Below are 14,038 nucleotides of genomic sequence, written 5' to 3'. Positions count from 1 at the left end.
AATGGTATTAAGCGTAAAGAAGCGTAAAGTCTTTAGCGTAAAGAACCTTGAAGTGATAATATGGCCACCAAAAAGCTTGGATATCAACCTCGTGAGTCTGTCTGGAATTACATGAAGAGACAGAAGAATTTGCACATTACTAAATCCACAGATCTGTGATTAGCTCTCCCAAGATGTCTGGATGGAACAACCTCTATGCCAAGTTCCTTCTAAAGCTGTGTATAAGTGTACCGATAAGAACAGATGCTGTTCTGAAGGCAAATGGTCTTCAAACCAAATTGTTTTGATTTAGATTTCTCATTTGTTCATTAACTTTGCATTTTAATTGATAAAAATAAGCTATTAACACTTCTATGTTTGTATGCATTCTTACCTTGCAGCATTTTTTCTACAACTACATAAAACTTTTGCCCAGTACTGCATACAGTGCTCAGCATAAATGAGTACACCTCAACAGATTTGTCAGAAAACTTTTGGTTTCCTTTCAGATTCAACATTTTCTGTGGCATACCATACTGCAAAATACTCTCACAAGTGTGGGTCATTGATTGTAAATGAGATTTGTTATTTTGCACACCCAGATAAGTAATTTTCCTAACAAATTAATTCAGGACCAAGTAGGAAGAATGAATACTACCCAATAAGGCTATGTTCACAGTGGGAGAAGGTGAAATAGTAGGGTAGTAGGGTATTCTTTACTTAACACATTGGTTGGGCATTGAGTTGGAAGGGCATTGTTCACTTTAACACATTGGTAGGGCATTGTTTACTTTCCCACATTGGTAGGACATTGTTTGCTTTTATACATTGGTAGGGCATTGTTTACTTTAACACATCACAAATTTAATTAAACTGTATTAATACATCCATGCTCATGTGAGGATACCAAGACATTATGGTAAAATTTAAACTTAATAAAATCACAAAAATAAATGGGTTCACATGCTGCTGTAAAAGTGTTTTTTTCACCAAAGACTCTGCAAAAACTGACAGCTTTTTTGCTGCTTTTTACAGTTATTAATTGCTTTCTATGGGTACAAAAATGCTGAAAGAATTGACATGCTGCAATTTTCAAAATGCAGCAGTTTTTTTAATTCAATCAGGAAAAAAACGTGTATGCATGATATTTCTGAAAACTCATAGCTTATGCTCATACTGTAAAAAGCAACTCTTAGTTTGCATAAAAAAAATTCAAGAAAATGCAGCAAAAATGCATCGTGTGAGTATAGCCTTAAGAGCAAAGCTAAAGTTTAGACTTCAAAGTTCTAATTAACAAGAATTCAACCGCAGTTAATTGTTCAATAAAAAGGTGTTCATCAGACCGTTTACTATAAAAAGCGTTACTTAAAAAAAGAAATCCCCTTCCCATTCATTGCATTAGGAATGGCACCATATGGAAGAGAAATATCACCAGACCTATGAAAGACAATAATTTCTTTACACAAGAAAGGTGAAGGCTACAAAAAGCAAGGCCGTACTTATTAGCCAGAACTCAAAGATGGAACAGCAACCGTCTAGGCTGACCAGGAAAGTTAACACCTAAACAAGAGCGTTTTCTGATGAGAAAAATTAAAGAAAAGACCATGAGTGCTCCTGGTTTTGGTCCGCCACATTTCATTGATGGTATCACGAATTCGCAGGTGTACTACTCTATATTGAATGAAAAGTTGCTACCATCCCTTTCGTTCCCTTGGTAGGCGTGCACTTTTTCAACATAATGATCAAAAAGGCTCTAAAAGGTTGTTCTCGAAGATTGAAAAAAGAGTTTGCAATTTGTAGCTAACATGTTTATTCCATGCCTAGAAGACTTGGTGCTGTCCTTAAAAATCTTGGAGCTCCTACAATATACTAGATATAGTCGTTTTCGATCTGACATGTAGTAATTCGAGATGGGCAGACCTCTGGATGTTTAGGTCTTGCGGGTTCAGCCAAAGAGTTTAAAAAAAAGTTTAGGTTCGGGTACCAGAACAGTACCCGCACCTGAAACCGGAACCCATTCACTTGAATGGGGGGCCCAAACATCCACTGTTTCTCGCTGTATGAGCAGTGATCTCACTGAGGTCCCCCCAGTTCATGGGCCCAGCTGGAAACGCAGCCTCAGTGACTGGAGGTAACCTCAATAACGTCACCGGTGCTCACTGATGCTGCTCATTCATCGGTGGTTCTCAGCCTGGACAGTCGCGTCTTGGCACCATCCAGGTTGAAAACTGTTTATCTCCCAAATATAGATTACGGCATGGGATATAATGACAGACAGGTGAGGCCTATAGTTGTTTTTTATTTTTGTTTTATTACAGGAGACAATGGCTTCAATGGAATGGGCGTTGACATGAGTATGGTTTAATTTAGAATCATTAAAGGAGTCAGTGTCATTCTTTCACTTAAGGGACTTTATTCTGTGTGTTTTTTTACAATATCATTATAGGAATAGTAATGGATAGGTGTTAACCCCACTTGCCACCGCTACAGGGCAAGTGGGAAGAGCCAAGTAAAGCACCAGAATTGGTGCATCTAATGCACCTTTTCTGGGTGGCTGCAGGCTGCTGTTTTTAGGCTGGGGGGTCGGGCAATATCAATGGCCCCTTACCAGTCTGAGAATACCAGCTCCCAGCTGTCTGCTTTAGCAGTGCTCATTGTCTAAAATGGGGGCGACCCCACGTAGTTTTCTTAAATTTATTTAAATAATTTAAAAATAGCAGAGTGGGAACCCCTCTACTCTAGATAACCAACCTTTCTAATGCTGAGAGCTGAGGGTTGCAGCCCCCAGCTGTCAGTTTTGCCTGGCTGGTTATCAAAAATACATGGAAACCCATGCCATTTAAAAAAAATATATATATTTAGAGCGTAGGCACTGGCCGATGAATACTACAAACAGCCGAAACATGTTGTGTATATAGTTTTTCCTTGTTTTTTTTATCAGTTTGAATACAATTTTACCTATAAGCAACATGAAATTTCTGCACCTTGATTTCTCTTGGTGGCAAAGACAGCGCCATTCTCTGGTCCTCCTGTCTGGCTGTTATTAGCGGCAAAAGGCAAAGGCTGATGGGAGCAGTAGTCCCATCAGCCGACGCCAGTGATCAGAGGTAAACTTTTTTACCTCCAATCACAGCTGTGGGCTCATGCTGTCATTTGACAGCGTGGGAACAGCAGCTGCTGTATGACCGGTGGTAATGATTTTACCACCAATTACAAGCAGTGTTTGCCGCACTATCTTGCGCATGACAGCTCAGCAAACACCCAGTGTTCGGGGGGGCAGAACTCGAAAAGTAACACAGACTTCCTGGTAATGTACGTGTTTGGTGTCCGTGCCTGAATAAAAGGTGTTCTGTGCGAATGCCGAACTTTACTGTTTGGGTTCGCCCATCTCTAGTAATAATTTTTACATCAGTTCATTTAAATAAAAATAAAGATTCTATAATGAAAGTCATATGATTAACCTTGCTTTCATTTTATGGGTTAAAAAAATTGTTCTATGAAACACAATCTTGTCAAAATTTTGGAAATTGCTCTTATGTTCAGTGAGATAGTGATTAAAATCTTACGTTTCAAAAGCGCTGTACTCCTACTGAGAGCTGTATATGCATACATAATATATGTCTCTCTGTCTGTGTGTGTGTGTGTGTGTGTGTGTGTATATATATATATATATATATATATATATACGTATAAAATAACATGTCTCTTTGAAGGTGCCAAGCACAAATCCATCCTAGAAGGACAGAGCACTCACCCGAGAAGAGGAAGAGGAAAAACACTGAGCCGTGCTACCCGAAAGCCTAAACGGATTGGCAACAAGACCAGCATTGGCATCCAGAATAAAGCATTTCACTGTCCTGTGTGTGAGATCCATGTCAACTCTGAAACTCAGCTCAAACAGGTAAGGTCCACAGTATTTCTTCTGGAGACTAAATCACATACATGTAATTTTTAAAAACAATAAATAGCCAAGATTCAATTCAGCAAATTGAATAGCTGACTACACTTCTGATGCGCACAGAACAATCATTAATAGATAGTTCTGTGCGTCATTAATAGATAATTCTGTGCACATAGACAGTTAATCTTCTTGGCTGCACATCCTGATTACACTGGATAATGTGCTGCCAAGAAAGTTGATTTTTAAGAAAGCTTAAAAGTTATTTAACCATTAATGGGGCACTGGACGTTAGCCATGGGTGAGGCACTCTACTCCTGCCGCCCCGACACGTTTCAAGAAAGTGAGGGTCCTGGCTGCGTGTGTGGACTTGGGGCCGTGCAGGCCGCATGTTCTATGAAACCAATGACGCTGGTTTGCCAGTACCAGATGTTGACCAGTTAAGGAAAAAAGACCATCATTTAAAATTAAACTTCTTCTTACTGAAGAATAACTTGACATGAACTATATAAAGCAGTTAGTAGGAATTTATCTTTAATGTTTATTTCACCACAAGCGACATGAACACACACATATCTTTCTTCCCTGAAAACACTCTTCTTCGCTTACTTCCTCTGCTTTTTGCACAGCCCGGCACACTATCTTGGGTCGAGGTGTAACGCTATAGCTCCTTTTCCTCTGTGGGGACCGCACTGGTTGAGGTGTTATGCTACAGCCCCTCACAGCTGCAGTACACAAGAGTCATAGACTCCATCCTGTAGCAACGCATCCTGTGATTTCTCCGTAGAAGAGGATGCGTCCCAATATGGTGATACTTGACTTTCTTTGCTGTAGACCAGAGGTATCAAACTGCATTCCTCAAGGGCCGTGAACAGGTCATGTTTTCCGGATTTCCCTGTACTGCACAGGTGATAGTTTAATCACCTGCAGAGAATGATTCCAGCACCTTGTGCAATGCTAAGGAAATCTTGAAAACACGCACGGTTTGCGGCCCTCGAGGAATAGAGTTTGAGACCCCTGCTGTAGACGCTTAATAGCTATAATGATGTATGTATTCTCTTTCTTTTGCTTCCCTATACTTTTGCCTTCTATTACCTCTCTGACCAAGACTCCGTACCGGCCTGCTGGGCTTCTTGCCCCAGGCCCCAATATTCGTTCTTTCCCTCTCTGTCCTGATTACGGACTGCTACTAGCTTCTCTTCTCTGCTGTCTCTTCTCTCAGGCTCTTACTGTCTGCTCTGTTAGTTCCTCCCTTGCCACAGGGACACACACTGCATGCAGCACTGCTCACACTAGACCTGAGGTCTTTATTCTGCACACTCTGGGCTCTTTCTGAATAACTACCAGATAGTCCTTTGTGATCCTGCTGCAAAGCCCCTCCCTCTCTGGGCAAAATTCTGGACTTAACTCTATTTTACTCTACTCACTGTCTGGTGCTGGGCAGGCTATAACAACGTTATTGCCATCTTGTGGCCATTATCCTTAACATCACATAACATTGAGAATCACACAGTAGACATTACACATTACACTGTACAACATTACCTAAAGGCTTCTCAAGGGGCATGAGCAACATGCCCATCCCTCTACAAACTCACCAAACAAGCAAGTGTGTCGGACGCTAGTTTGTCAGATCATCGTCTTTTTTCTCAAACTGTCTTGATTATCAGGAAATCATTATATGGAATGCACATTCATGATAATTAGCCAATGTGAATGCACCCTTTGTCACACACTCTTTGTTGATTCCGCCTGGGCTTTCGTCCGAAACCCCCTCTCAAAAACGCAAAGCAGGATTCGTGCGTACAGGCTGACAGAGTGAAAGTGCTCTCTGACATATATGCTTACTGGAGTATACGTATAGATTTAAAGAGGCGGAGGGCACCGCTAAATGTTCAGAAATATGAGGGCTCACCATGGACTTGAAAATCCACATACTAACCAGAAAAGAAGAAAAAGATCATGCCCACAAATATGGGAGCACCTTAACATATGGAAAACGCATAATTTTATTGATGACGAGCATTCAAAAGTACAAAAAACATATACAAGAGCAATTCACAAAGAAAAAGATTAAAAACATTTAAAAGTGCAACATGCGGCACAAGCCTATGCATAAGTCATACCCTAATATAAGGGAAATGACATCCCACCCCCATATCCCCACAGAGATAATTATAAGATACAATGAATCAGAATATATCCATATATGATTCCTATAGTCAATATGGCAGCATATAGAGTTTTTCAACCAGAACAAAAAATGCAGTATACATATATAGCCTTACCAGTATCACAGTACCATATGGGCCTGAAAAAAAGGACCAAGATGAGTCTTAGTAAACAGCAAATAGACAGTCCCTAAAAGGCTACAAGGATTAGAGCCTTAGAGATCGAGAAGCCAAATATGAGGTCCATGCATAGCTGGGACCAAAACCCACATGCGCCATTAAGCTACAAGTGCTGGTATTAGGCTAAAGCCATATGTGCAATGGTAGAAAAAGAAGGGGGAAAAGGAGAGGATGTGGGATAGGCTCCCACGCGTATCGCCGCAGAATTCGCGGCTTCCTCAGGGAAAAGTAGCATGTTGTGTGAAGTACCCAATGAGTATATATATACATATTTACAATAAACTAATGGTATTCACCTGTTAGGAGACAGTGGCACAGAAAACACATGGAACAGAACCGTCGCGGCCATTTTGTTAGTATCCTTAGTCGGCGTACTATCAATAAAGTTGGGCACTAGCGAGACCCACGCATGCGCATTAGAGAGAGCAGTACAGCGCAAGTGCACAGATGGCTATTCGCAAGGAGCTGCGCCTGTGCACAGGCTAGAAGAGCGAATCATGAGCAAATCATAGGCGAATGATAGCACCAGTGGCCACTGATGTGCGCTATATCACACAAAAGAGGGCGGGAGCAAGTCACAGAGATAAAGCTAACAAATGAGTCCCAGATATGCCTGTATAAACAGAAAAAGGTGAAGCACGCAAAAGGACGATGGCCCGGAGCATCCCAATAGTAGCTGTTATAAGATACTCCTTTTAGCATATAAACAACTACCCAGTGTGTATTGGCTGTACATGCATATTTATATACATACATACACCTATGCAAAGGTACATCCATAGAATATAGTTGTCCTAAATATAATATGAATATTCGCTCCAAAACCAAGCGCACGGACAGCTATTCTCAGAGGACAAGTGCTACATACAAATGCGCTTGCGCACTGACTGAGAGAGCGCATAATAGGCAGATGATAACACCAGATGCCACTCATATGCGCTATGCCACACAGAGGAAGAAAGGCAACCAAAAAATAAAAATAAAAAATGAATATATAGAGATAAAGCCACCAAAAGGTGAGGGGCAAACGTGTGTCCCAAATGCGCCTGCATAAGAAGAAAGAAATATTTGCAGCACATAAATACACATATGGACCACAATCCATCCAGTGTAGAATGGAGGGTCCAAGCTTAAGTATGAGGGTCAATCTCCCAACATGGAAACCATGATGGTCTCAACATCATGCACAGACACACTATTGGTGACAGCTAGAGAAAGGCAAAAAAGAACAAAAAAGGGAAGATGTACTATGACAACCTGAGCAAAAAATTCCAGGTGTGCCCATGAGCACCATGTGATATACACAAAAGGTAAAATGAGCAGGAGAGATCCTTTTCTCCCTGCCTAAGCAGGCATTCGAAATAGATAAATATGTATATATATACCTGATCATGCGGCATGAAAAACTTAATGCCAAAGGGGGAACCTGAATTCACCAATATGGTACTGTGATGTACGGCCCCGTGCTAAATGCACCAACAAATGTCCAACATGGATGTGTAGGCCCGTCATATGGCATAAACATTCAATGCCAAGAGACGGCCGATTATGTACCAAATGGTACTATGATAGTAGAATACACTATACAAACCATGCATGATGTACACACATACCTTAAGAACTATAATACACTTGGTTGGTATTCTTGATCTAAGCTCAAATAAAGTCATACATATATATCCATTTAATTACCGATGTTATTGATTTTTGAATTAGCAGAGCCATGATACAATGTGTATATACCGGCAGACAGAGTATAGAACCAAAAGGTAGCCACAACTAGACATATATCTATATATATACCTTTTGTGTGTATCACATGGTGCTCATGGGCACACCTGGAATTTTTTGCTCAGGTTGTCATAGTACATCTTCCCTTTTTTGTTCTTTTTTGCCTTTCTCTAGCTGTCACCAATAGTGTGTCTGTGCATGATGTTGAGACCATCATAGTTTCCATGTTGGGAGATTGACCCTCATACTTAAGCTTGGACCCTCCATTCTACACTGGATGGACTGTGGCCCGTATGTGTATTTATGTGCTGCAAAAATTTCTTCTTATGCAGGCACATTTGGGACACACGTTTGCCCCTCACCTTTTGGTGGCTTTATCTCTATATATTCATTTTTTATTTTTCATTTTTTGGTTGCCTTTCTTCCTCTGTGTGGCGTAGCACATATGAGTGGCATCTGGTGTTATCATCTGCCTATTATGCGCTCTCTCAGTCAGTGCGCAAGAGCATTTGTATGTAGCACTTGCCCTCTGAGAATAGCTATCCGTGCACTTGGTTTTGGAGCGAATATTCATATTATATTTGGGACAACTATATTCTATGGATGTACCTTTGCATAGGTGTATGTATGTATATAAATATGCATGTACAGCCAATACACACTGGGTAGTTGTTTATGTGCTAAAAGGAGTATGTTATAACAGCTACTATAGGGATGCTCCGGGCCATCGTCCTTTTGCGTGCTTCGCCTTTTTCTGTTTATACGGCCATATCTGGGACTCATTATTTGTTAGCTTTATCTCTGACTTGCTCCCGCCCTCTTTTGTGTGGTATAGCGCACATCAGTGGCCACTGGCGCTATCATTCGCCTATGATTCGCTCATGATTCGCTCTTCTATCCTGTGCGCAGGCGAAGCTGTATGTGGCACCAGCCTCTTGCGAATAGCCGTCTGTGCGCTTGCGCTGTACTGCTCTCCCTAATGCGCATGCGTGGGTCTCGCTAGCGCACAACTTTGATAGTACGCCGACTAAGGATACTAAGAAAATGGCCGCGACGGTTCTGTTCCATGTATTTTCCGTGCCGCTGTCTCCTAACAGGTGAATACTATTAGTTTATTGTAAATATGTATATATTGTATATTCATTGGGTACTTCACACAACATGCTACTTTTAGCCGCGAATTGCGCGGCGATACGCGTGGGAGCCTACCATTACACATAAGGCTTTAGCCTAATACCAGCACTTGTAGCCTAATGGCGCATGTGGGTTTTGGTCCCGGGTATGCATGGACCTCATTATATTCGGCTTCTCGATCTCTAAGGCTCTAATCCTTGTAGCCTTTTAGGGACTGTCTATTTGCTATTTACTAAGACTCATCTTGGTCCCTTTTTTCAGGCCCATATGGTACTGTGATACTGGTAAGGCTATATATGTATACTGCATTTTTTGTTCTGGTTGAAAAACTCTATATGCTGCCATATTGACTATAGGAATCCTATATCTTCTGATTCATTGTATGTTACTATTATCTCTGTGGGGATATGGGGGTGGGATGTCATTTCCCCCATATTAGGGTATGACTTATGCATAGGCTTGTGCCGCATGTTGCACTTTTAAATGTTTTTAATCTTTTTCTGTGTGAATTGCTCTTGTATATGTTTTTTGTACTTTTGAATGCTCATCAATAAAATTATGCGTTTTCCATATGTTGAGGTGCTCCCATATTTGTGGGCATGATCTTTTTCTTCTTTTCTGGTTAGTACTGGAGTATACGTCTGTCAGCTCCATTACAGTCTATTGTATAGATTAAGGTTTGGGAACCTACTTGTGCACCTTTTTTTCAGTTGTGCTAATGATTAGTGATGAGCGAATATACTCGTTACTCGAGATTTCCCAAGCATGCTCGGGTGTCGTCTGAGTATTTTTTAGTGCTCGGAGATTTAGCTGAATGATTTACAGCTATTAGCCAGGCTAAGTACATGTGGGGGTTGCCTGGTTGCTAGGGATTCCCCACATGTAATCAAGCTGGCTAGTAGCTGTAAATCATCCAGCTGCGTCAAAGAAAACTAAATCTCCGAGCACTAAAAAATACTCGGAGGACACCCGAGTGTTCTCGGGAAGTCTCAAGTATTGAGTATATTCGCTCATCACTACTAATGATCTTTTTCTACCATTATAGTCTATGGCCCCGTCGGCGCGTACGCCTAAATCCCATTCTGCTGGGGGATTCAGATGTAAGAACCAACGAATGTGTGACAAAACGCAGTGTGAAAGCACCCCTACATCTATTGTTTTGGTGTCTGCACAATTGGGACATACAGTAGAAGATATGGTGACTGAACAATTGTATTGTCTTTGCTTTTTCTACTTTGTCTTGTTTGTATTTTCTACCTGATTGTGTGACTACAAGCTGATAAGTGGAGAATCACTAATAACTGTTTATTATTGTAGAAATCCTTAAAAATATGTGAAATTGGATTTTCTAAACCAGACAATTCATTTCAGCTAAATTGCAGCTATGATTCTTAAGGACAGTCATTAATTGTTGTAATCTCTTGGAGTTTGTGTTAGACTCATACAAGCCCTTTCTTATATTTTCTCAGCACATGAGCAGCAGACGACATAAAGACAGACTAGCTGGAAAACCTCCAAAACCTAAATATAGCCCATTTAGCAAGTTGCAGAAGAATGCTGCATTGGTGGTGAGTATGGCTAAAGTTAATCTAGATTATAGAATAATGAGAATACAGTACAGACTAAAAGTTTGGACACACCTTCTCATTTAAAGATCTTTCTGTATTTTCATGACTATGAAAATTGTACATTCACACTGAAGGCATCAAAACTATGAATTAACACATGTGGAATTATATACTTAAGTGTGAAACAACTGAAATTATGTCTTATATTCTAGGTTCTTAAAAGTAGCCACCTTTTGCTTTGATGACTTCTTTGCATACTCTTGGCATTCTCTTGATGAGCTTCAAGAGGTAGTCATCAGGAATGGTCTTCCAACAATCTTGAAGGAGTTCCCAGAGATGCTTAGCACTTGTTGGCCCTTTTGCCTTCACTCTGCGGTCCAGCTCACCTCAAACCATCTCGATTGGGTTCAGGTCTGGTGACTGTGGAGACCAGGTCATCCCAACAGTGTCACCAGCAAAGCACCCTCACACCATCACACCTCCTCCTCCTCCATGCTACACGGTGGGATCCAGGCATGTAGAGTTCATCCATTCACCTTTTCTGTGTCGCACAAAAACACGGTGGTTGGAACCAAAGATATCAAATTTGGACTCATCAGACCAAAGCACAGATTTCCACTGGTCTAATGTCCATTCCCTGTGTTCTTTAGCCCAAACAAGTCTCTTCTGCTTGTTGCCTGTCCTTAGCAGTGGTTTCATAGCAGCTATTTTACCATGAAGGCCTGCTGCACAAAGTTTCCTATTAACAGTTGTTGTAGAGATGTGTCTGCTGCAAGAACTCTGTGTGGCATTGACCTGGTCTCTAATCTGAGCTGCTGTTAACCTGCGATTTCTGAGGCTGGTGACTCGGATAAACTTATCCTCAGAAGCAGAGGTGACTCTTGGTCTTCCTTTCCTGTGGCGGTCCTCATGTGAGCCAGTTTCTTTGTAGCGCTTGATGGTTTTTGCCACTGCACTTGGGGACACTTTCAAAATTTTCCCAATTTTTCAGACTGACTTACCTACATTTTTAAAGTAATGATGGCCACTCATTTTTCTTTACTTAGCTGCTTTTTCTTGCCATAATACAAATTCTAACAGTCTATTCAGTAGGACTATCAGCTGTGTATCCACCAGACTTCTGCACAACACAACTGATTGTTCCAACCCCATTTATAAGGCAAGAAATCCCACTTAATAAACCTGACACACCTGTGAAGTGAAAACCACTTCCGGTGACTACCTCTTAAAGCTCATCAAGAGAATGCCAAGAGTGTGCAAAGCAGTCATCACAGCAAAAGGTGGCTACTTTGAAGAACCTAGAACATTAGACATAATTTCAGTTGTTTCAAACTTTTTTTGTTAAGTATATAATTCCTCATGTGTTAATTCAAAGTTTTGATGCCTTCAGTGTGAATTTACAATTTTCATAGTCATGAAAATACAGAAAATCTTTAAATGAGAAGGTGTGTCCAAACTTTTGGTCTGTACTGTATATTGTATGCGCACCCAATGAGGCTGCACAGGGGTCTTCAAGTTGAGAGAACAGAACACTAGCTTAGAAAGAAATTAAAATGCTTAATACTTCCCTTTCAAACAATATGAAAAACATGTTAGTGGCTCCAATGGCTCTTCCGGTGTTCTGCAACCCTTCAGAGATATTGGCACATAGAAATACTCCGTTTTGTTTTTCTAGTAAACCCTTCTATGAAGAGCCCCTTGCATTTGACAAATTGGCTTTTGGGCAGTAGAGGGGCAGCATTCACCTCAATAATCAAATTTAAATATCAATATGTCAATATTAGGCATGTCACAATGTAAAATAAGAAGTAACCTTTAGTATTGCAGTTGTGCTTCACTTAAGAATATTGTTTTATGTTTTTACAGACAAGACTTGCTCTACATAAACAGTTGACCAAGACGTTGGCTGCTCGATTTCTTCCAAGCCCCCTTACACCGACAGCTGTTTGCACGCTTCCAAGCCCTCTTACTCTTCGTCCTGCCACAGCTGCTGCTCTTTTCCAAACCCCCTTTCTGGGACCAGCTTTTTTCCGAAGCCCTCCACCTGCTTTGCGGCCTTCTCCAGCACCTATTATGTTTGCTCCTTATTAACCTGCCATAAACTTGCAGGACTACAAAGAGAACATTACAAACGTGAAGCCGTAATGATCGCAAGTCGGCCTCTCCCAAGAGGCATCAAAATATATATCATTGTTGCTTCGCTCATAATCCAAAGCACATCCACCATCTTGGACACTGGAGTTAGCTATCCAAGCCATACCGCTAACAGACTAGGACGGACAGCCATAGTTGCCCATGTCAGACTGTTTCTGTTGATGGTGGCAGAGGAAGTGGTCTACCTTCCATTGCACTGGGGCCAATAGGCAGTTGTTTGGGAGAAATCGTCCTGAATCTCTCTGATGGGTCAGAAGAGTGAACACATTAGGAACTAATAGCAATAACATTGGTTTGGTTAACGATGTCAATATTTAATCTGCCAGTAAGGCCTAGAACAAACTTATAGGAGTTTAACCAAGGTGAAGATGTCACAGTTCCAGAAGGCCCACACTGTGATTTTTTTCACGTATTCCCAAGTTGGGCGCCTCATACCATCCTTACACCCAGATATAGATAGCAGATAAACAGAACTGCCTTCACATTCAAAGTAGTCCATAAGTTTGGTAAATCTAATAACTCTGTACTAAATACTACATATTTAAGAGAAGTCAAAGGTACAAAATGTCAGCAGAAAGGCCCAATATTAATGGTTTGAAAGGTTTTCATTTTAGTTTATAGTAAACACTTTTGCACTAGCTTCAAAGGCTCTATATATAGTCAAATACTATGCCCTCGATTGATACCAAACTGTGATCCAAATGAGCTAAGTCATCAATATAAGGATAAACCCTGAATAAATATCAGTATTTGCTCATTCATCATATGGTGTGATATAAAAAATGGTTTATCACAATGTAGGTCATTACAAGACGAAGCTCATTGTATTAAACATAGTACTAATTTCGTCTCATAGAGTCATTTAACAACACATACCTTTCAAAGCCATGGAACTAAGAAAGAAGGAAAACCTACTCTTCATTTCCTATGTTTCATCATGGTGCCTCCATATTTGTGCAATGATCTAAGATATGATATAAAGGCTTTGGTGGAAAACACAGGGTGTAAATAAAAAAATCCAAGCTTTTCATGTCTAACGTAAGAACAAGGATAAAAGTAACTAAAAGGCCAATTTAACTCGTATTACAGCGGCAGCAACCGGACCTTCCTTGTTTCTACTGAACCGAACGTAGATAATAATATAGAATTATCCAAAACTATTACCAGCCTAGGCCTGGTGGAAGCAAAAAATTACATTCTGACATAAATTATATTAAAAAAAG

The 14,038-nt window shown here is 40.7% G+C and overlaps 1 protein-coding gene across 2 annotated transcripts in view; it reads left to right on the top strand.

Annotated features, from left to right (window-relative positions):
* Positions 1-13,658, top strand: part of ZNF385C (zinc finger protein 385C) — a 285,730-nt gene extending 272,072 nt beyond the window's left edge. For both annotated transcript variants that reach the window (XM_069751794.1, XM_069751795.1), the window contains exons 6-8: positions 3,693-3,880; positions 10,563-10,661; positions 12,528-13,658. In XM_069751794.1, coding sequence (XP_069607895.1) covers positions 3,693-3,880; positions 10,563-10,661; positions 12,528-12,752 — 512 coding nt within the window. In that variant the 3' untranslated portion in view covers positions 12,753-13,658. The remainder of the gene's footprint in view (positions 1-3,692; positions 3,881-10,562; positions 10,662-12,527) is intronic.
* The last annotated feature ends 380 nt before the right edge of the window (positions 13,659-14,038 follow it).

The sequence above is a fragment of the Ranitomeya imitator genome, chromosome 2 (assembly GCF_032444005.1).
Source record: "Ranitomeya imitator isolate aRanImi1 chromosome 2, aRanImi1.pri, whole genome shotgun sequence".
In the NCBI taxonomy this organism is placed as follows: domain Eukaryota; kingdom Metazoa; phylum Chordata; class Amphibia; order Anura; family Dendrobatidae; genus Ranitomeya; species Ranitomeya imitator.
This window is presented reverse-complemented; position numbering and strand designations above follow the sequence as displayed.